General features: G+C 33.0%; 1 protein-coding gene across 1 annotated transcript in view; it reads right to left on the reverse strand.

Moving 5' to 3' along the window:
- Positions 1–731: 731 nt before the first annotated feature.
- LOC148610827 (very-long-chain 3-oxoacyl-CoA reductase-B-like) overlaps positions 732–24,212 on the reverse strand; it is a 36,025-nt gene continuing 12,544 nt past the window's right edge. Inside the window, exons 3-10 of the mRNA XM_088596222.1 lie at positions 23,786–23,861; positions 21,317–21,427; positions 13,367–13,431; positions 8,072–8,116; positions 6,984–7,100; positions 4,344–4,409; positions 1,760–1,909; positions 732–938 (exon numbers count right to left, since the gene is read on the reverse strand). Of these exons, the coding sequence (XP_088452348.1) occupies positions 825–938; positions 1,760–1,909; positions 4,344–4,409; positions 6,984–7,100; positions 8,072–8,116; positions 13,367–13,431; positions 21,317–21,427; positions 23,786–23,861 (744 nt within the window). The 3' untranslated portion in view covers positions 732–824. The remainder of the gene's footprint in view (positions 939–1,759; positions 1,910–4,343; positions 4,410–6,983; positions 7,101–8,071; positions 8,117–13,366; positions 13,432–21,316; positions 21,428–23,785; positions 23,862–24,212) is intronic.

A 24,212-nucleotide genomic window follows, 5' to 3' on the forward strand; every position in this document is an offset into this window, starting at 1 on the left:
GGAGTTTCCGTGATTTATTTAGATTCTAATAAGACTAGGTTCTTCATAATTTTGTCATCATGAACATGTGGATCGTTATGGTGTATCCATCTGCACCATGAAAACTGATTTATTCAACGGGTCAGTCTTCCTTTCCTCGTTTGTCTACCCCGGACTTGACTTTTTATGAGCAACTCGGTGGGTATTTCTAGAAAAGCAGATGACGCTTACCTTACCAGCGTACCTGGTCCATGCTCCCAGTTTTTAGTGGAGTCCGAGTTGCTCATTTGCTTTTATTACATTGTATGGATGATTTTAGTTACTTTATGTTCTTTGTTGTGTAATGCTATTTTCCATGTCTGAGTCTTTGTCCCTGGATTACATTCTTTTGATTACCGCTATAACCTTGGTTCCCTTGATTACTCTGTAATAGACGCAGCTTATGTGTTGCACGAAATGCTGGTCATGTGTTTATCACTTTTTTTACCATGGCTGTGGTCTAAAAAGCTTTAAATTGAATTTTCTGCGTTGTCTTTTTATCACCTCTGAACGACAGATTGTTTTTTTTTTCTTTTGTGCTCGCAACAACTTACATAAAAACAATAAAACAAAGAAATGTCTCATCTATTTTTGGCCTATTAAAATCCCCTTACGGTGATAGGATTAGACACTGATATCAAACCTTTCAAGAAATATGCTTGGAACAATAGACACACCATATACAGGCCATCAAAATATGAGCGATCAAAAACTTATCATTCAAATAATATTTTATTATAAAGTATTAAAAAAAAAGAACTTTATTTTGAATGGTAATCAAATAAATAAATATATAATCCACTAAACTATTCCTTCTTTGGAGCATTTAGTTTCTTTAAACCTTTTTTTCTGGCACCTTGGAGCATGCTCATTCCTGTAGATAGTTGAACACACTGTGGCATCAAATTAATGAGCCATCCCTGAAAAAATGATGTCATTTCGTTAATTAAATCATAACTTAATGCTATTTTATTAGTCTAAATTTTAACCAATGTGCTTACACGGTGTGAATTGAACACTGGAGACGGGTTTGTCTAAATTACTAGCGTTTGTTTTCATTAGTGGATCTTTAATTCAGAAAAATGTAATTTTCTTTTCGATTTTCTAATTAGACGTTAGCTTTAATATAACGAGAACGGATATGGTGACTATGTCAGAGACGTCTCCCAACTGGGATGAAAAATGTCAGCTCAAGGCTACCCATAAAATATTCCAAAATGCAAATTTTCAATTATTGCGATTATTGTACTGCCAATATTTATTTGCCTTATTAACAAAATTACTGCTTCAATTTCAGATAAACTTTAAACAATATAATTTTGAATATTAATTAAATTCGTTACAAGTAAAATATAATATATTTTTTATCATAAGCTACAGATTACAGATACTTACAGTTTGACTTTGTCTCCACCAACCGTTGGTGACTCTTTAAATACTAACCAGGCTGAATGTAAAGATACAGAACCCAGATACTTACTGCTTAATTTTATCTCCACCGACCGTTAGTGACTTTTTTTAAATACTAACCAGACTGAATATAAAGCTACAGAACCCAGACACTTACAGTTAAACTATGGCCCCACCAACTGTTAGTGACTTTTTTTAAGTACTAACCAGACTGAATGTAAAGCTACTGAACCCAGATACTTACAGTTTAACTTTATCTCCACCAACCGTTAGTGACTTTCTTTAAATACTAACCAGACTGAATGTAAGGCTACAGAACCCAGACACTTACAGTTAAACTATGGCTCCACCAACCGTTAGTTACTTTCTCTAAACCCACTGTATTTAAGGCACTGTTTGAATATTGCTGAGGGTAGGGAATCCAAAAGTTTCCTTTCCTAATTTTGGACATGTTGGTAGCCACAAAATATGGTATCACACACTGTTAAAATAAAATGTAAAAATGACTTGTCTTATATCTCTAATATGTTGAGAGTAATGTATTATACTTGCAAATAAACCCTGAAATGTGTACTTTTCCATAATTAAAAATGGAGGGTTTTTTGTTCAATAAAGTTTTTCATTTGGTTTGTGCAATTTATTTTTTCCTTATTCTTAGTCCTGTTCGGCTGTTGTATTGTAAGATTAGTTCTTTGTCCTGTTCGGCCGTTGCATTGTGTGACTAATTCTTCGCCCTGTTTGGCTGTTGTATTGTATGATTTGTTCTTAGTCCTGTTCGGCTGTTGTATCGTAAGATTAGTTCTTAGTCCTGTTCGGCTGTTGTATTGTAAGATTAGTTCTTAGTCCTGTTCGGCTGTTGTATTGTATGATTAGTTCTTAGTCCTGCTCGGCTGTTGTATTGTAAGATTAGTTCTTTGTCCTGTTCGGCCGTTGCATTGTGTGACTAATTCTTCGCCCGGTTTGGCTGTTGTATTGTGTGATTAGTTCTTAGTCCTGCTCGGCTGTTGTATTGTAAGATTAGTTCTTTGTCCTGTTCGGCTGTTGTATTGTAAGATTAGTTCTTAGTCCTGTTCGGCTGTTGTATTGTAAGATTAGTTCTTTGTCCTGTTCGGCTGTTGTATTGTATGATTAGCTCTGAGTCCTGTTCAGCTGTTGTATTGTGTGACTTGTTCTTAGTCCTGTTCGGCTGTTGTATCGTAAGATTAGTTCTTAGTCCTGTTCGGCTGTTGTATCGTAAGATTAGTTCTTAGTCCTGTTCAGCTGTTGTATTGTCTGATTAGCTCTGAGTCCTGTTCGGCTGTTGTATCGTAAGATTAGTTCTTAGTCCGGTTTGGCTGTTGTATTGTCTGATTAGTTCTGAGTCCTGTTCGGCTGTTGTATTGTCTGAATTATTCTGAGACCTGTTTGGCCACCACTATGTCCCCATATTCACAAATGATCAGCTGTTGTATTGTCGTATTTGTTTTTGATCCTGATGATGATGTATGATAAATGGATCAGGTAACCATTAAATCTTACAGGGCAAAAAAAGTTGGAAAAAAAGTAGTGCATCATATTACATTCACTGGAAGATGGATTAAAATAAAGTAGAATATGCACTTTATCATACTGTGGTTTAATTTATTTCATTGATATCAATGTTTGTGGTTTCCTTGGATTCTTGAATTTGTGGTTCATGGATCAACTACAAAAACTGAGAGTAATGCTCAGTAACTTGATACCCTCCACTCCACCATGTGATAACATGCAACGTTAAACCTTCATACTGATTTGAATCAAAATCTAAAATAGGAGGTGCACAATGGGAATATTTCATAAAAATTCAGTGAAAGTTTCACTCAATTCCAATTAGTGGTGTAAGAGGAGCAACAGACAAGAGATGGTCCCTAGATTCACAAGGACAAAGTCCATGTTTTGATATGTGAAACCCGCAAAATGTTTCCAATCTAAATCTAAAATAGGAAGTGCACAATTGAACAATAAAGATTCAGTGAAAGTCCCATTCAACTACATTCAGTGGTGTTAGAGCAGTGAAGAGATGGGTCCTACCATGTCCCCATATTCACACCAAACAAATTCTTAAATAGGACGTGTACAATGGGAACATGTAATAAACATTCATTGAAAGTTTCATTCAAATCCATTCAGTGGTGTAGGAGGATCAATGTGCCAGAAATGGCCCCCACTATGTCCCCATATTCACAAAGTTCACGTTTGGATATGTGAAACCACAAAATTGATTTGGATCAAATTTAAAATAGGAGGTGCACAGTGGGAACGTGTAATAAAGAAACTGTGAAAGTTTCATTCAATTCTATCTAGTAGTGTAGAAAGAGATAAGAGATTAGAGATAGGTTCCCCCTGTGTAATGGAAGGAAGGAAATATGTATGGAATGAAGGAAGGATGGACAAAAAAATGAGGGATGGACACCTCATCCACTATATAAGTGCCAGTGGGAGTATAATAAAACATTGACAAATTTCAGAGCATTTCTGCAAATTATCATAGAAGCAAATCCAGTTAAGCTCAAGATTTAGAACAAAAAATTTGTTAGTATTTAATATTTTGTGAACATTTGATAGGCTTTGGTTGATACCACTAGATATGGCTTCTTCCCCTGTGTAACTCCAATAATGCAGCCTTTACACTATCTGTATAAAAAATGTTGTTTGTTGGAATTATTATTTTGTGGTCCAACAAGGACCATAAAAACCATGCAAATAAATAAGAATGAATAAAAATGAACCCCCAGTAATTCATGCAATTAAGAATGTATGCTAATTTCATTGAATTTCATTCAGTAGTTTTGAAAGAGTTGCAGATGGTTAATTGAAGGACTGAAGGAGAGACAGACACCTTGATCACCAGCTTTTCAAAGCATCAGGTATTATAATAAAACTATAACCATCATTACCTGAACATCAATTCCTCTAGCACTATACTCTTTCTCAAGGCATATGGTAAAATAATGGACAAAGGCCTGAAATAATAAATACATGCAAAGTTACCAGAATTTACTACTAAAACAACAGGCTCTCAGGTGCCTGAATTGCTCATCAGGTTCAATTTTTGCCTTTCAAGGACAATAACTCTTACAAAGAATCATCAAACATCTTTGATCCAACACAGTTTTTTGTAACCCATAATATAGGGACCATTTCAGCAATTGAAAGTTTTTTCTATCATAGTTTTCAAGATATTGGCTGATAACTGTAAAAAAACATCATTTTTTCCCTTTCAAGGGCAATAACTCTAACAATGAATAGTTCGACATCATTTATACAAAGCATAATTTTGTAGGCCATATTATAAGGATCGTTTCAGCAATTGAAAGAATATGGCTTAATGTAACAGTTTTGGACATATATGAGAAAAATGTCTGTCTTACCTCTTCTGTTCTATTTTAAGTAACAGCTCCCACGTTTTTTCATCAAATCAAAAATCCAAACATTACTTCTATGCATGCAGAATACCCAAAGAAATATTCATACTAAGTTAAGTTATATTTAGTCTGGTGGTGTCAAAGGAGATTTTTGAAAGAAATAACTATGAAAAAAAAAAGTCAAAAATGGGCAATAACTCCAAGATGGCAAAACAAGATAAACAAGAAAAAATAACCACAAATAGATTTCATCATGCTGAACACTTTTACCTCATCAGATTTGGTTTAACCTTTAACAGTTTTTAACATAAAAAGGAAAAACTTCTGTCTGACCCCTATGTACTATTTTCAGTAAGTTGCCATGTTTTTCGACAGATCAAATATCCCCAAATCAGTTCAATGCCGAACAATCTACGGATTGGTTCTGATTGGTCTAGTAGTTTCAGAGGAGAAGATTTTTTAAAGAAATAACATGGAAAATAGGGAAAAAACATCGTAAAATGGCATTAACTCCAACATGGCTCAACAAATTAAAACGAAAAAAAATTTGACACAGATAGATCTCATCATGCTGAACACTTTCATCCATGTCAGAACTTTGGCTAAACCTAATGGTTTAGGAGATGTATGCAAACAATTTCTGTCTGACCCCATGTTCTATTTTTAGTAACAGGGGCCATGTTGTTCAACAGATCAATAAATCCCCACACCAGTTCTGTGCAAAATACCCTAAGGAACATTCATATAAAGTTTGGTTCTAATTGGTCAAGTAGTTCAAAGGAGAGTCGGTGTAGCCAGGTGCGCTAAAAAGCAAAAAACATTGAAAAAGGTCAATAACTCCAACATGGCTTAAAACATTAACACAAAAATTTGATCATGCTGAACACTTTTACCCTATGTCAAAATTTGGCTAAACCTCACGGTTTCTTAATACCCCAAGGAATATTCATACCAAGTTTGGTTCTAATTGGTCAAGAAGTGTCAGAGGAAAAGAGCTTTGAATATTTGTTAATGATGACAGACAACTACAAAGACAACAAGAACAACCAATGCCAAGTCCTGGCAATAGCTCACAAGGCTTTAAACAATATAAGATAACACCTGTTTTAAAGGTTGAGAGTGTAATTACCTCAGACCTCAGTATTGAAGTGAACCCAATACATAATTGAGTCTATCTATAAAACAAGAGGCTCCCAGCAGCCTGAATCGTTCACCTGGTTAAATTTTTGCCTTCCAAGCGCAATAACTCTAACAAGTTGTCAGACAATTTTGCCTCCAAGAAGACTTTGGTAGAATTTGTCATTTCACCAATCAAAAGTTTCATTTTATCTATTATAGTTTTCAAGATATTGACTGAAAACTGCAAAAAATATAATTTTTTGCCTTTCAAAGGGAATAACTCTTATATGGAGTTGACTGACAACTTTGATCCCAGAGACTTGTAGGATTTATAATAAGAATCATTTCAACAATTGAAAGTTTCCTTCTATCTATCATAGTTCTCAAGATATAGGCTAAAAACTGTAAAAAAAAAAAAAAAAAAAAAATCATTTTTCACCTCTCAAGGGTAATAATCCTTACATGGAGTCGTCTGACAACTTTGATCCAGCAGAGACTTTTGAAGGCCTCATAATAAGGATATCTTAAGAATATATTAAGGATACCCTAAAAAACAAAAATACCAACTTTCATTGAATTCTGTATAGCAGTTTTTGAGAAGATTTTCAAAAGTAATAACATCAAAAACAGCAAAAAAACGTCCAAAAAAGATAATAACTCCAACATGGGTCAACAGATTTTCACCAATATTTGACCAAATAGATCTCATTATGCTGAACACTTTAACCCTATGTCAGAATTTGGCTTAACCTAACGGTTTTGGAGATATATGCAAAAATCTGTTGTCTGACCCCTATGTTCTATTTTTAATAACGGCTGCCACGTTTTTTAACCAATCAAACAATCATTATAAGTTTCATGCAAATTTATTCAGTAGTTTCAGAGGAGAAGATGTTTGAAGAAATTGTTAATGATGCCAAGTGATGGAAATAGCTCACATGGCCTACGGCCAGGTGAGCTAATAATGGATTAGAAACATCTTCATTTTAAAGTTGTATTGACCTTTGACATCACTAACTTAAAATCAATTAAGATACTGTAATCAGATCTTACCTTGCAGGCAGAGTAGACAGTTAGAAGAGGGGTTGGATTGACAGCAGAAGCTGAAGCCACATTGATTACTACACCCATTCCTTTAGCCACCATATCTGGTAACACGACACTTGTCATCTAAAATAATATAGATGATTCCTAAAGGCTTGAAACATAATGACTTAGAAATATAAGAGAATAATAACACTTATTAAAACCAAAAGAGAACAATTCACTTATTATTTGGCACCACCTTAAATGCCTCAAAATAGATTACTGTAATGGAACTTTTAATATGTTCATGAAGACACTCTACTAATAAAATTAACCCACTAATAATTTGAACAGAAAACGTAGGTCATATGATGAAGCTCATCCATCATGAACATGTTATCTTAATTGCCTTGGTACTGGAATTCAAAACAAAATTTCACTCTTCAGAAGACATTGCCTGACGAAAGTACATTCTTTTTCAAAATTCGACTAAGCAGCATTAGTGATGTTTAACTGAGGCCATTCAGACACATTTTAATGTTTCTCAGGCCATTTTTTTCATGTATAAAGGATGAAGATGAAGTTCTATTTTTTTCATGAAAAAGTCATTACAGTGCTGTTCACAGCAAAGACAACATTGTTTTATCATACTTTTTCATATGGTTTAAAAAAAATAGAATATGACACCCTAAAAAGAGACAAAGGAGGGCCATAGTACTAAGAGTAATCAAGGGAACCAAGGTTATAGCGGTAATCAAAAGAATGTAATCCAGGGACAAAGACCAGACATGGAAAACAGACATACACAACAAAGAACATAAAGTAACTAAAATCATACATACAAAGTAACAAAAGTAAATGAGCAACTCGGACTCCACTAAAAACTGGGAGCATGGACCAGGTGCACCGGTAGGGTAAGCGTCCACTGCTTTTCTAGAAACACCCGCCAAGTTGCTCATAAAAAGTCAAGTCCAGGGTAGACAAACGAGGAAAGGAAAACTATGACCCGTTGAATAAATCAGTTTTCATAGTGCTGATGGATACACCATAACGATAAGATATTGTTTTTTTAGCCCAAACTTCTCCATTTAATCTAGTGTTACTTATATACATACCATTGTCACTGATGTACAGTTGACATTTAACAAATCCATACATTTCTGAAAAATAATAATTTTAATCTTAAATAGACACTGAAAAATTTGGAAAATAAATGATAATTAAATGACTGTAAGTATATCATACCTCATATGAAAGCTATGCCTACATAGTAGAATAGCAGAGGTTAAAAAAGTCATCAAACAGTGAAGTTTAATGCACCGAAATATAATACAGCTATAATAAGTATTATTTTTAGGAAAATCATTCTACTTTCAAATTAGAATTGTCACGTATTGTGGTCACAGTTTGTAAAATTTTGCGTTTTGTGAGGGCACCATGTTTTCCATTACAAATACACATTGTTAAAAAGTCTATTTTGATTATGAAAACTGTCTTTCAAAGTAAACATTAAGGGTTACCTGAAGCTGTAATTTTTAATTAAATATTTCAAAAACATGCAGAAAGTATTGACGCAGTTTTGTACAATTTGTGTACAACATCGATATTTTGATAAAGCTTGAAATACGCTTTCCATCTATATATAATGTAGCCATATTTTATTCCGGAGCATTAAATCGATAGCCTGCTATCCTACTAACAGTGGTTTCTGAAGAATGTTCTAGTTTGGAAAAGCTTTTGGTATTCTTCATAGATCCTTACATCATATGATAATGTACTTTAAAGTCACTGGAATAATGCTCTCTTGGAAAAGTGTGAATTATAGAAATATTTTACACAGGGAAACCAGAAATCTGATTGAAAAACAAAGGCACAGATTTTTAGGAAGAATCAAATGAAAAAAAAAAATATTTTTTTTTAAATCAGACCAAATATAAAAAACTAGATTTTTGGTGTGTGGGTCATTTGATCCGTTATACATGTTGTAATTTAACAAAAAAACTCCCAGGAGCCTGAACTGCTCACCTGGTTCAATTTTGCCTTACAAAAGCAATAAATTTAACAAGTTGTCCAACAACTTTGACTATGTAGGATATCCCTTTAAACATTTGCACTAAGTGTGGTTCCAATTGGTTAAATAATGACAGATGAAAAGATTTTTGAAGGAAATAACATTAAAAAATAGCAAAAACAGATAAAAAAGTGCAAGAACTCCAATATGGCTAAATGGATTAATACAAATATTTGTCCACAGATAGATCTCATCACGCTGAACACTTTTACCCATGTCAGACTTTAGCTAGAAATAACGGTTTTGGATATATATGTGAAAAATTGCTGTTTGACCCCAATGTTCTATCTTTAGTAATAATAGCCATGTATTTTGAGAGATCAAAAATCCCTATACAGTTCTATGCAAGATACCCAAAGGAACATTCATACCGAGTTTGGTTCCAAATTGGCCAGGTGAGCTAATAAGGGATAAAAAAAATCTTCATTTGATATACTGACCTCAAAATCAGTTAAGGTACTGTAATTAGATCTTAACCTTTAGGTGAACTAAAAAGTGGATTGTTTGTAAAAGGCAATCACCTCATCAAGTTTAAAACATTGGCACATGTGGTTTCAGAGGAGTCCATCTTTAAAAACTGGCCAAACTGAGGCTTAAGTGGCCTCTAATGGCTATTAAGTTTAATCAGGCAGAACCAAAAGTAAAGGTTTCTACATACATCATTTCTGCCAAGTTTGGTTAAAATTGGTCACATGGATGGAAGATAAACAAGTGATGGCATAAGCTCTCTGGAACCTAAACATTTAAAAAAATTTTTATATCATTTAATACACCATTGTTAAAACAGACGACAAACCAGCTAATGCAAATGTTCTCAATAACTTTCAAATAGGATTGGAAAACAGAATCTCATGTCAAATATGAAGCACATAAAAAACACATCCCAATTCATTATTTAGAAATCTTCATAGTTAACACCTTTACAACCTTATATTAACAACACAGGAGGGACTTCTAATAGATATAAAATATACATTAAAATGATATGAAGTAAATTATATGACAATTTTTAGTTACAGTTGACACTTATCAGTATTCTGGGAATTAAAATTGTGTGACCTTTATATTCAATGATTTAAGACTATATATGTCATATAACAGACATTGGTGCCATGTTTGGTACTTGTATAATTTGTATCAATCTGTGTGGAGTAATGATACATCAGTGCATTAGTTCATCATGATTTTTCAGCTTCAATACAGAAGATAGTTGGCAAAACTGACCTGATTCCTCCACTAACTAAACCATGCTGTAGTCAAAAGAAGTGGAATGACAGGAAGAGTTTAATGTGCACTGTGCAAACACTTCAAATTTGCCAAAACTGTAAGGGATAAAAGTCTAGGTTATGAATCGTTGAAACAAAATGTGACCTTTCTGTAATAAATTGATTCACAGAGCATATCTAGATATTCTTCCAGCAGTCTAACCCTGAACAGATATGGCAAATTTGGACACAGAATTCAAGCTTGACACAACTCTGAATTTGTGATTAAATGTTTGACAAAATATTTAAAGAGCCTGAATGGCTCACCTGTCGCATTAAGCAACATTCTATTTTTGAAAAAGTGGCCATGTTTTTTCTTGGATAAAAATTCCTGACACTCATACCTAAGGAACAATCATATCGATTTTCATCAAATTCTGTACAGTAGATTCTGAAGATAATTTTTTTTTAAATAACAACATTAAAATAGATAAAAAGGGGAAATGTCTCCAATATGACTTAACAGATTTACATGGAATTTTCACCACAGATAGATCTCATCCTGCTGAATATTTAAGGCTTTGATAGAATTAGGCTAAACCTAAAAGTACATGTATATGCGAAAAACTTCTGTCTGACCCTATGTTCTTTTTTTTTGTAAGGGTGGCCATGTTTTTTAATACTACGGATAAAAAATATCCACATCAGTTCTATGAAGAACACTCTAAGAAACATTATAACTAAGTTTGGTTCTAACTGGTCTGGTATAATGCCAGAAGAGAAGATTATGATGGTTTTAATTGGTCTGGTATAATGCCAGAAGAGAAGATTATGATGGTTTTAACTGGTCTGGTATAATGCCAGAAGAGAAGATTATGATGGTTCTAACTGGTCTGGTATAATGCCAGAAGAGAAGATTATGATGGTTCTAACTGGTCTGGTATAATGCCAGAAGAGAAGATTGTGATGGTTTTAATTGGTCTGGTATAATGCCAGAAGAGAAGATTGTGATGGTTTTAATTGGTCTGGTATAATGCCAGAAGAGAAGATTGTGATGGTTTTAATTGGTCTGGTATAATGCCAGAAGAGAAGATTATGATGGTTTTAATTGGTCTGGTATAATGCCAGAAGAGAAGATTGTGATGGTTCTGATTGGTTTAATATAATGGCAGAAGAGAAGACTGTGATGGTTTTAATTGGTCTGGTATAATACCAGAAGAGAAGATTGTGATGTTTCTAACTGGTCTGGTATAATGCCAGAAGAAATAACATCAGATAGTGTAAAAAAATGTCTTAAAGGCAACAAATCTAACATGGCTTGACAGATTTACATGGAAATTAGATCAATGATATGGTAGATTTAATTGTGCTAAACACTTTTACTCTGTCAGAAATTGGCTATACCTAACAGTATTGGAGAAAAATTTGATCTGACCCTAAGTTCTATTTTTCGTAATGGTGGCCATGTTTTTCAATGGATCAAAAATTCCCACTTCAGTTCTACACAGAACACCCTAAGAAATATTCAAATTGAGTTATAATTAGTGTGTCAGTGTATGAGGAGAAGATTTTTTAAATAACATTAACAATACGGAAAAAATGTCAAAAAAGGGCAACCACTCCGTTGTGGCTTAACAGACTAACATGAAAATTTGACCATAAATAATCTCATCAAGCTGAACATTTAAACCTATTATCAGACTTTGGCTAAATCTAATGTCTATGGGAATATGTGTTAAAAACTTCTGTCTGAACCCTTAGTTATATTTTTTTAGTAACAGCAGCCATGTCTATCAATGGATCAAAAATCCCCACACCAGCTCTATGCAGAACATCCTAAGAAACATTCATACCAAGTTGGTTCTAATAGTAGTGTCAGAAAAGAAGAGTTTTGAATAATTGTAAATGACGACGACAAATGCCAAGTGATAGCAATAACTCGCATGGCACTTCAGGCAAGCTGAGCAAATAAAAACAACAAATTTTCATGAAAATTGCTTGAAGCCTTTAGAAGTCATTTTGCAAGTATTGGAAATCCCCCCTTTTTTTATGAACAAAGTCCAAAAAACAAAAAGGAAAAATCAGAAATTCAAAACAATTGAAGAATCAATAGTATTACTGTAATGGGTGCAACCACTACTGAGTTATAGTCCCAAAACTGTGAAAACCCGCTTTCTTATGAACAACCCAACCCAAGAAAAAGGATCACAAGCCAAGAATGTGTATTAGATTGTCAAAGAGTGGAACACCCTAAATAGCAGGCAGTGAACAATTAAAACCTTAGGTTTATATTAAATTTCATCAAAATTAGAAAAACTGATCACTGCTTCCCTCAGAAAAATTAATCATTTAGGATATCCCATAAGTGATTTAGGCATTCAGATGGGAAAGCAAAATAGGAATTGCACAATGGAATCATGTAATTAAAAATCTGTGAAAATTTCATTGAATTCCATTCAGCAGTTTCAGAGGAGTTGCAGATTAGAAGAAAGTCCATTCTTGGTTGTCAAATGACAAAGTCCATATTTTGTATCAGGAAACCCCAAAGGCATTCAGATAGAAAAAACATATGATGTGCACAATGACATCATGTAGTAAAGAATCTGTGGAATTTTCATCAAATTCAATTCAGCGGTTTCAGAGGAGTTATGGATAAAAAGTGGGTACCCCCTTGGGCGACAAATGACAGTCTTAAGTTGCATCAGGAAACTCCAAAAGTCATTCAATTGAAAAACAAAATGGAAGGTGCACAATGGCATTATGTTATAGGATTCTGTGAAAGTTTCATCAAATTCCATTCAGTAGATTCAAAGGAGTTGAGGATGAATCTAAATTATCTCCAGTCACAAGTATATTCAAACACTAAATGTCTTCATACACATCACCATATATTTACAAGATGTGTGGCAGCAGGAGATCTAGGTTGGTGATTCTGGGGAGGGAAGGGGCAGACCTCACCAAACAAAAAAAAACATGCTAGTGTAGGGGGTATAAAAATGAAAATTAAAGACATGGCAAAGATCATTAGACTCTTTTTGTAATACGACTCAAATTTGACTTTCTTAAACATGCTAAAATAAATTAAATGTAAGGAAGGTTAATGTAAAAGTGAGAAAAAAAAGATGATACAATACCTTCTCTCTGTCTGGAATTTCCAGGAACATTTGTGGAAAATCATAGGAAAGACCAACATTGTTGACTGTAAAATACAGAACAGACTGATTGATTATATCCTTTGAATTTCATGCAGTTTTGGACAAAGACTTTTTTTTGCATCTTTTGATTTTCGTATAGTGATTGATTGATTATTGTTGGGGTTTAATGTCCAAGCAGCAATATTTCCTTATAGTGAACATTGGCCTGTACAATCCTATGTAACAGTCCGAATATCATCCATGCAAAATATCTTATATTTTGCATTTTAGAAAAATTATGGAAATTGTTTTCCTTTGGTTTTTGATCTTGTTGACTGCATATTGCTATGTTAATTTATGTAAATATTTAAACATATTGATATTATTTAGTACTTTTCACTTTTCCACAGTTTCAAAATATTAAGCATTTTCTAGACAATAAGGATTAGGATTAATTGCTAGATATACTTTTACATGTTTGTCAAAGGAAGTGATTATAATTAAATTACATAAAACTGTTATTTTCTAAATGGTAACATAATTATCTTATCAAATTTATGGGTATTTAGTTAATCCCAGTTGTCATGAATATATAGAGAGAGAGTTCAGTTTTAGCCTTTGAACAGGCAACATGTATTTGGGAAATTAATACCATATAAGGATTGCAACATGAAACATGTAGTTACAATTTTGTAATAATCTAGACTTGTATATGTGGATTTTTGTTATGACTATTTGTTAATTGTTTTGTACATAGAATTAAACTGTTATTAATGATTACTGGTTATGTGTCTGATCAAAGGAACTTACTACATTAAACTATTCACCATGAGCTAGATTCCCCCAACAACATTTAAGGACAAATCTGACCACAGGATAAGAAGGCACCAACGTAACCAAATAGGCACCAGCCTAACATCGTCCTCCTCATCCTGTTCACATAGCACTTCGCCCCAGTCAGAGTACTATCAATCATGGGTAGGGCTACAGCTTTTACATAAATTTGTATATGTTGTCAGGCTTCAGGAGTAACTCATCACCCCCTCCCACAGTGATTGTCCATAAAGAAAATGAAACAGGAAGTTAATTCTGGACACCTTAGAATATATGACCTATCTATAGGTCTCAGTATCGTATTAATTTTCCCACAGACTTCTATAGTGAAGTGCATATTTTTAGGATTTTTTAAAAAATATGTAAATTGATTCAATAAAACTTTCACTTATGTAGCATTTCTAAGGACGTGAAAAAATAATTTCCCGCAAAGAAAATAGGGTGAGTCCACGAAGATCGGACAGAAAAGTAGTCTCAAACTATAAATAGCCATTTTCCCTACTTTCACTTTCGTTTTGTACTCACCAAACCAACCTTTTCAGTGGAACATTTTTATGATATTATGTTAGATTTTCTTTTAAAAAAGTTCTTCATCTTACAGTGTGATGTTTGCTCTATTTTATAAGTCATTGTTCATAACTTTTGACAAAATATTAGTTTGTAGAGAGGCAAAAAGAAAATGCACTATATTTTTATAGCATCCATGTTTTGACGTACACCTGCTCAGGGATATGCAATATGATACTGGTACCTATTACTAATAAACATTTCAATATAATCATAAAAGTTGTTGTTTTTCTGCTAGAGTATTCATTTTCATACTGAAAATTCAGAACATCATTGCCCTGCTATAAACATGAGTTTTCTATTAAAATTTTTATATAGGTACCCTATTCCAGGCATGAGACTAATATCTCAGTGTTAGCCAGAAAATATTACTTTTGATAAAAAGCTGCTGCATTAGTCAAACTAAGCAAATTTGTGGTTCATTCTGACATGGTAGATACATGAGCTGTACTATGAGTTCCAAATCATTATTTAATCCCCACTTGTGACTTCCATATATGGAAATATTAATATTCGAACCTCCGTTTTTGTCTTTAACTCAAGGGAGCCTCTTGTTTAAAGTAAAGTATAATGACTGGTACAACCGTTTTAAACTATAGATATGGTCATTTCAATTATAATAAATCAAAAAAAAATTATACCAATATCATAGTTTTAAAAAAATATAGCTTTTCATATGCAGAAAATACAGATTTTCAGCCATTTTGGTACCCCAGGCAGATACAAAAGGACCTCAATATGACAGGAAAAGGACTTTTTCTTTAAAACAGATAGCTATGATGCAAGAAAAATAGTTTATTGGTATAAATATTATAATAACAACTGTCTGCTTTAGATACTTTTTGAAAAAATTCAGTTTTTATATGAAAAAACACCTTTATTTTTCTTGCCGCATTAGAATCTGTCCATTTGAACCACTAAAAAAAGTCCACTAAAAAATTGGCTGTTGACTTTTGTGACATTTCTGTGTTTAAATCAACCACACAGTTATATGGCAACTCGTTTTAGCTATTTATTTGAAAGAAAAACAAAAAATAAAAAAAATATTCATTTTTTCATATATAAGAGGCAATGTATGGAAAATAACTATTTTCAAGTCCTAACCACATACTTAAAATGTGTTGTAACTTGAAAACTATCCTTTATGCAGGAGTATTACTTGCTTTAGGTTACATGAATATAGATATGCTCATCATAAACAGTCAAGATAATAATTTTATTGAACTGATATTATACAAATTCATGAAAACAAAATGCATTTCCAAATTTGGTAAAGATTAACCATAAATGCAAAAAACCAGAGCTACCATAAAAAATCAGGTTCAAAAGTTGGCTAATTCATCTTAAAAGTGTTACCTGCATTGGGGTACTACTTTTTCAGCTGGTAAAGACCACTTGCTGAATATCCAACTTTACTTGAAAAACTGGCTTACTAGGTCTCAGTATCGTATTAATTTTCCCATAGACTTCTATAGTGGAGTGCATATTTTTAGGACTTTTTAAAAAATATGTAAATTGATTCAATAAAACTTTCACTTATGTAGCATTTCTAAGGACGTGAAAAAATAATTTCCCGCAAAGAAAATAGGGTGAGTCCACGAAGATCGGACAGAAAAGTAGTCTCGAACTATAAATAGCCATTTTCCCTACTTTCACTTTCGTTTTGTACTCACCAAACCAACCTTTTCAGTGGAACATTTTTATGATATTATGTTAGATTTTCTTTTAAAAAAGTTCTTCATCTTACAGTGTGATGTTTGCTCTATTTTATAAGTCATTGTTCATAACTTTTGACAAAATATTAGTTTGTAGAGAGGCAAAAAGAAAATGCACTATATTTTTATAGCATCCATGTTTTGACGTACACCTGCTCAGGGATATGCAATACGATACTGGTACTTATAGATCCATTACAAGTCAAGATAACTGTGACAAGATTTGGAAGATAAGCCATGGTGATACCAATACATCACTGACTCATTGTGTAGAAGCATTATCATACATCCTAGTACACAAAACAATGAGAGACTACCTTGTTCTGTAAACACAGATATACATTATTGAAAAAGGTGTCAAAACACTTTTTTTTTGCAACTAGGAGTCATTCTGTATTGTACATACAAGTATATTTCATTAATGCTACTTAAAATGCTACAATTCCAACATTATTCAGGTGAAGACAAATGTTTCTATAATATATCCTCAGAGTTAAGGTTCAAACACAGCTTACAATAATACAGGTAACATTAACGTAAAGTACATGTGTACTTATTAAAGAGTAACTGTTAATATAAAGATTAAAATTCAATACCAGATTAAATGTTAATGTCATTTAAGGTTCCACAGAGAACATTGCCATTTAGCATGAACTCTCCAAATATCACAAACCTGTAAATACATCAACATTTAGGATATAATAATTCTGAAAATACATATTTTCTTGACAATTGAAAAAAAAAAAAAAGTTCAATATACTGTGAAAGTACTAAAATATGCAGATACCAATATCTGTGGATTAGGGAAGAAACACAAGTTCATGGATTCTTGAATTTTTTAGTATACACATCACTGAAAATCTCCTTTTCGTTGAGAACCAAATTTCGTGGTTTGGCTTACCATCAAAATCTAGGAAAATTGGTACCCAACAAACAATAGTACTTTCACAGTATGTGATTACCATAAAAAAGAAAGTGTTGAAGAATCAAGAAGGTTTTATTCTAAAAAATAACGTAAAGAAGAGAATCCCTTTTTTAGGCCTGACAATAAGGATCACTTCAGCAACTAACGAATTTGGCTAAACCTATAGGTTTTGGAGATAAAAGAGGGAAAAACTACTGTCTGACCCCTATGTTCTATTTTTAGTAACGACAGCCATATTTTTTGACACATCAATAATCCCCACTTCAGTTCTATGCAGGATACCGCAAGGAACATTCATACCAAGTTTGGTTCCAATTGGTCAAGTAGTGACAGAGGAGAAGAGTTTTGAAAAATTGTTAATGACAACGACAGACACCAAATAATGGCAATAGCTCACGTGGCCTTTGGCCTGGCGAGCTAAAAATAGGTAAAATTAGCAAATGGGCAATAACTTCAAAATTAGTAAAGGTCTCACTAACCACTTCTAACGTTTCCAGTACTTAAACAAGTAATTTTCAATGTTTCACTGTAAATTCCCAGGATAAATGAATGACACCTTAATGTTGCATACCATTGCAAAGCTTGGAAAATAAGCCCTTAAAAATTATTACTCTAATGCTTCACAAAATTTACTTGAATAAAAAATACTAAAAATCAGCATTTTTACCTTTTCTGCTAACTGACAGCATGGAGGCAAATTACTCACACATGTAAATAATATTCATACACTTTTGTAGCTAATTACATATATGATTTTCAAGTTCACATTCTCAGCATTATTTTGACTACTTTTAATCAGAATACACACAAATAATGCACTTACAATGCATATATCTAGGTTCAGTGTGTTTTTGATACTACATAGGGGATGGCCATTTGACCCAGAATTGGTTAGTGAGACCTAAAGTCTCACTTACCAATTCTGGGTCAAATGGTAGTATAAAAAAAAACACACTGACCCTAGAGGTAAGCATTGTAAGTGCATAATTTGTGCATATGCTGATCAAAAGTAGTCAAAGTAAAGCTGAGAATTTTAAAATGATATTTGTAATTTACCACTAAAGTGTATTGTTTATACATGTGAGTAATATACCTCCATGCAGTCAGTTAGCATAAAAGGTAGAAATGTGGATTTTCAAAATCATTTATTCAAACCAGGAGACTTTTTCTGCTAAATTAATTTAATGGATGGCTTCAAATACTGTGAAAGTACTTTAATTCGTGGATACCAATTTTCGTGGATTAGGGAGAATACACAAGTTCATGGATTCTTGAATTTCTTGGTTTTGAGGTTTACAGTACACACATCAATAGGAATCTGCTTTTCATTGGAAACTAAATTTTGTGGTCTGCCTCACCCACAAAAGCCATGAAATTGGAACTCCACAAACTATAGTGCTTTCGCAGTAATGAAACTGATTTTTTTTCTAACTTTTGGATATCAGTTACTACAAGTGACATATTTTTAGTCCTAGAAATTTGGATATATTTGTGCATGTAGATTTTTTTCCAAAAATACTAACTAGTAATTATAGTTGGGAAATTAATTATAGTATTGTGTCTAATGCAAAAAACTTATATGCAGGGGGTATAAATAATTCAAGTGCTAAGTATGATGACAAAACCATACATTGGTCGTGACTCCTGAAGTACATCACAGGTGTATTAAATTAACACTAAAATATCAACACAAAGCTGGTGGTCTAACTACACTAATTTTTTACTCTTTTTAATGTTATCCTTTGTAATTCATTTTAATGCTGATGAAGAGAGGCTACTACTTGAAGCACATGTACAGCTTAGCAAAATTTGCAATATTTTATGATTGGTATGTTTATATTACAAAAGAGCTGCATTCTGTTGGATAAATTAACCAATTGGGAACCAAACTAAAGGCTCTAGAGAGCCAAAGTCACTCACCCAGAGAATTTGAAATCATGTAGTCATATTATTTGATCATTTAAAGCTCAAATGGCCTCTGGTGGTCATCTTAATTAATCAAGCAGAGCCAAAACTTTATCAGATGTTGAACTTGTCCCTTTTATCATTTCTGCCAAGCCTTAGTCACCACTGGCTCAATAAAAGCAAAGATAAAGGCCAAAATGTGTTTCCCCATAAAATGTCAATGGCAACTTTGAGTGGCAGCCATCAACTGAGTATTCTGAGCCAAACTAAAAGTGGATCATTTGTAGAGGGCATAGAAATCATTAAGTCTATTAAGTTTTAAGACATTGGCACCTCTGGTTTCAGAAAAGTTAATCTTTGAAAATTGGCCAATCAGAAGCTGAAAAGTCCTCTGGCAACCATCCTGTTTAATCAAGCGAAACCAAGTTGAAGTTGTCCCTTTTATCATTTAATGAGGTAATTTTTCTTTAGGAAAAAGCCTGTACTAATTAAAAAAATGAGAGATTTTCATAAGGAATCCAATAAAAAAAAATTCAAAATCAGATCAAAAATGAAGAAGTTAATTTTTTGGGGTGTTGACCTTTATAACTTGAAAATTGTAACAGATACCTAAAATCTGATTGAAAAACACAGGGAGGTTTTTCAAAGGGCATTAAATAAAAAAATTCTGAATCAGACCACAAATAAACAAGCAACTCACAGCCATATGTCCCCTACTGCTGCTGCAATAAAAACTTAAATGCAAACTCCTGTAAAACTGTCAAATCAATATGGTGGCGCAATAAGTCACCATTACAAATAGTGAGAAACAATCAAGCAATATTTGAACAAAATCTGTCAAGACATTTCAGGGAAGTCTTTTGACATCTGAATCATAAAAATCAGATAAATACTAAGTTCTAATGGTGGCAGTACTGTGGCACCCTTTTTCCCTTATTTAGCCCCTATTTCCTAAACGGGGTGGGGCAAAAACCTCCAAAAACTTTAGGGTCATTTGCCATGTTCCTCAGAAATATGTGTTAAAATTTCAAGAATATGGAATAAGGTTTTACTCTAGTAATGCCAAAGATTACATAGCTGTCGCCACTGACGACAAAGACTGATGATACCATTATGTGACTGTTGCGGTCATATAAAAAATATAAAAAACTCTAAACACAATGCTGAGTACTCTGATTCAACATGTATGTGAACATGCTGTGCATGCAACAACAGTAAAAGATTATAATGATTCCAGAGGAATTCAGTATGTTTATATGGTTGTAATCCTTACCTAAAACTCTTATATTTAAGTTATAATCCTTACCTAAAACTCCTATATCTAAGTTATAATCCTTACCTAGAACTCCTATATCTAAGTTATAATCCTTACCTAAAAATCCAACATCTAAGTTATAATCCCTTACCTAGAACTCCTATATCTAAGTTATAATCCTTACCTAAAACTCCTATATTTAAGTTATAATCCTTACCTAAAACTCCTATATCTAAGTTATAATCCTTACCTAGAACTCCTATATCTAAGTTATAATCCTTACCTAAAAATCCAACATCTAAGTTATAATCCCTTACCTAGAACTCCTACATCTAAGTTATAATCCTTACCTTAAACTCCTATATCTAAGTTATAATCCCTTACCTAGAACTCCTATATCTAAGTTATAATCCTTACCTAAAACTCCTATATCTAAGTTATAATCCTTACCTAATACTCCTATATCTAAGTTATAATCCCTTACCTAGAACTCCTATATCAAAGTTATAATCCTTACCTAAAATCCTATATCTAAGTTATAATCCTTACCTAAAACTCCTATATCTAAGTTATAATCCCTTACCTAGAACTCCTATATCTAAGTTATAATCCTTACCTAAAACTCCTATATCTAAGTTATAATCCTTACCTAATACTCCAATATCTAAGTTATAATCCTTACCTAATACTCCTATATCTAAGTTATAATCCTTACCTAATACTCCAATATCTAAGTTATAATCCCTTACCTAAAACTCCAATATCTAAACCAGCTAATTGCCTTCTAATGCCTTCATAGATTTGTACCCCATCCGTAAAGTTAGCTACAATTATCTTGGTCTTGACTTTAAACTTTTGTTCTGAAAGTAGAAAAATAGGGCATTAATGGGACATAAATAGTGAAAAAAGGGGATTGCAAAACTTTTAAAATGACCTAACTCAAAAACTACATTTTGGATTTTGCTGAAAAGTGACTACATGTATTACAATTTAGCAAAGTTTAAAAATTCATTGATCAGTTTTCAAGTTTTCATCTTGAAACCATCAGGGGACAAACATGTGGACAGATAGAGGAAATCATATAATACCTCCCCAACTCTTGTGGCAGGATATAAAAATATAATTTACTAGCCATTCAAAGTTCAATATAATATTTCTATGTCGCTTTCTACACTATATCTTTTATAACTATAACACTGTCACTGATCATCAATTAGTTTCCAGTCATCCATCAAACCAATCCCTATAACCAGTGATCACTTCTGTTTTACACCCTGTCTCAGCTGATTGGCTGATAGATTTTTCCATGTTGATTAATGTTTCATTTTTCCATTTACACAAAATTCATAATTAAGATTTAGACAGTTTAGTTACTTTTCTATCATATTGGCTTTTTTATAATGAAACACAAAACCTTATTTAAATATTTTAAACTTAAAGTAAATTTACAATATCTGTTCCGGTGAAAATTCTAAAATTTACATGAATCATCCATTTTACTGATCCATCAGCTATTAGTCAACTATACAACGTCAAATAGCGGTGAGACAGACATACATGTAGAACAGCAGTTGTGGCCCCTAGAAATTTAAGCCAGGGTTTAAACAAATCAATTCAAGTAATTATTGAAATTCTTTAAAGTGATTTCAGTTGTTTTATGATATTTTAACCCAAATTGAAAGAAGAAAATCCCTGTTTAGTCAGATGAATGGAGTATAAAAACTCTGCACAATGCTTTGAAAAGGTCAGCCACTGAGTTCACAGTATTAAGACTTTTCTGACCTAATAAGAAAATTAACCCTTGTCATGCTATGCCCGGACCTGTTCAGGATTGGACCATGTTCCGCTTTATCAGTTCTGGCAGTGTAAATCTGAGTTTAGGAAAGCCCAATTTGTGTCCATCTGCAAGCAGCGTGACTGTGCTTTAAAATGAGGCTATCTGATAATGAGTTTGTTAATAAATGATGACTAAAAGAAGAGGTCATGACTTTCCGCTGTCGAAAAAAAAATGAGATTTTTTGGGGGTTAGTGTTCATTTCTTGGACCCTCGCCAGAGCAGAATTAATCTGTAGTACTCTATTTTGCCTGGAAACTAAATAAGAATGATTTCTGTCACCACCATTTCGATATCAACCCTTTTTAAAGTGAATGACCCTTCAGGGGGCTCCTGACCCCCCACTCGTGACTGTAACGCACTTTCTTTGGCTTCATTAGCCTTCACGGTCTTCAGGCTGTAGGATGAATGTGCTTTGGTTCCTGATTTGTTCCTGTTGAACCCCACAGGTAGCAAATAATGACCAGAAATGGACAAAAATGACCATTTTCGAGTGACAGACCCATTTTCACATGTTGGCCCACTCACTGTTGAACCCCACAGGTAGCAAATAATGACCAGAAATGGACAAAAATGACCATTTTCAAGTGACAGACCCATTTTTATGTGTTGGCCCACTCACCCTCCCACCACCTCCTCCCACTCACCCCACTCTTTGGTCACCCATTTTTAATTTATATATAACAATCAGCATCAGTACCATTGTGCAACTGATTTGCATATAATTTGCATAAGTTTGCCAAATATCGAAATCTAGACTTTCGCTCAGAAATGCGCACCACGATAAGGGTTATAAAAAATTTACGAACTTCATTTGGAAAAGTATTTAGCATTTTGTTGTGTATTAAAGCCTGGGGAAACTACCTATACAAGTAGATTTTTTTACTTGTGCCAATAAATAACTTTGGAGTTAAAAGTTGTCTCCCTTTTTCATTAAATAATTTATTACTTGTAGATGTAAAAAATTTTATATTATCTTAAAATCCATAAATTGATTGCTTTGTTGCAGTATTTGTGCAGAAGAAGTCTTTACTGAATTATGAAGATGAAAGGTTAAACTCCCATGGAAAAATATTTTCTTTCCACACAAAAATCCACAAAGGATCATATTGCATCTCAAAGATAAGCAATATATGGAAATGTAGAAAAAAAAAAAAAAACTTGCTTAGGAATTTTTTTATCGGAAGTGTCAGGGGAGATAATCAAAGTTTTTAAAAAAAATCAAGTTATAAAAGTAATTATGATAATGATTGTAACTGGAAACTAATACAGAATATTACAGCAAAATTCAAAATGAATTTGGAAATTTCCTTAAGAAAAGTCTGAATGCTCCACATAGCATGTAGCTTGGAAAATTGAAAGCATAAAAATGTAGCTTACATACCTATCTCTTTTGCACAATCTTCCAATTTTGATTTGGTTCTGGAGATCAGTACAATATCAAGTCCCTTCTTTGCAAGCTAAAATATAAAATATGACTTATGACATGAATACATAACCTAAGTTAACATATATACATGTACATGTACCATTAGTGTATAGTATACTGGTATATGAATCAATAATATCCATCTAGGACAGAAATGAAAATCAGAATAGCGGAAAAAATTATGCGTTAATTTTGTGCTGCTTGTTTCTGCAGAGATTTTTTTTTTTTTTTATTTTTCTCATTATGTGTCCTGGTAAGTGCTTTTTAAGTCCTGGATTTCCCATATTTGTTATCCTCTGTTTTTATTGGCACTATAATAAGTACATTCGTAGCAAAGTGGTTTTTTTTTAATAGGCCAAAAGGTTGTTGTGCAAAAATTAAA

Source organism: Perna viridis, chromosome 8 (genome assembly GCF_037379345.1).
Source record: "Perna viridis isolate PV_CMFRI_1.1 ecotype Kerala chromosome 8, ASM3737934v1, whole genome shotgun sequence".
Lineage (NCBI taxonomy): Eukaryota > Metazoa > Mollusca > Bivalvia > Mytilida > Mytilidae > Perna > Perna viridis.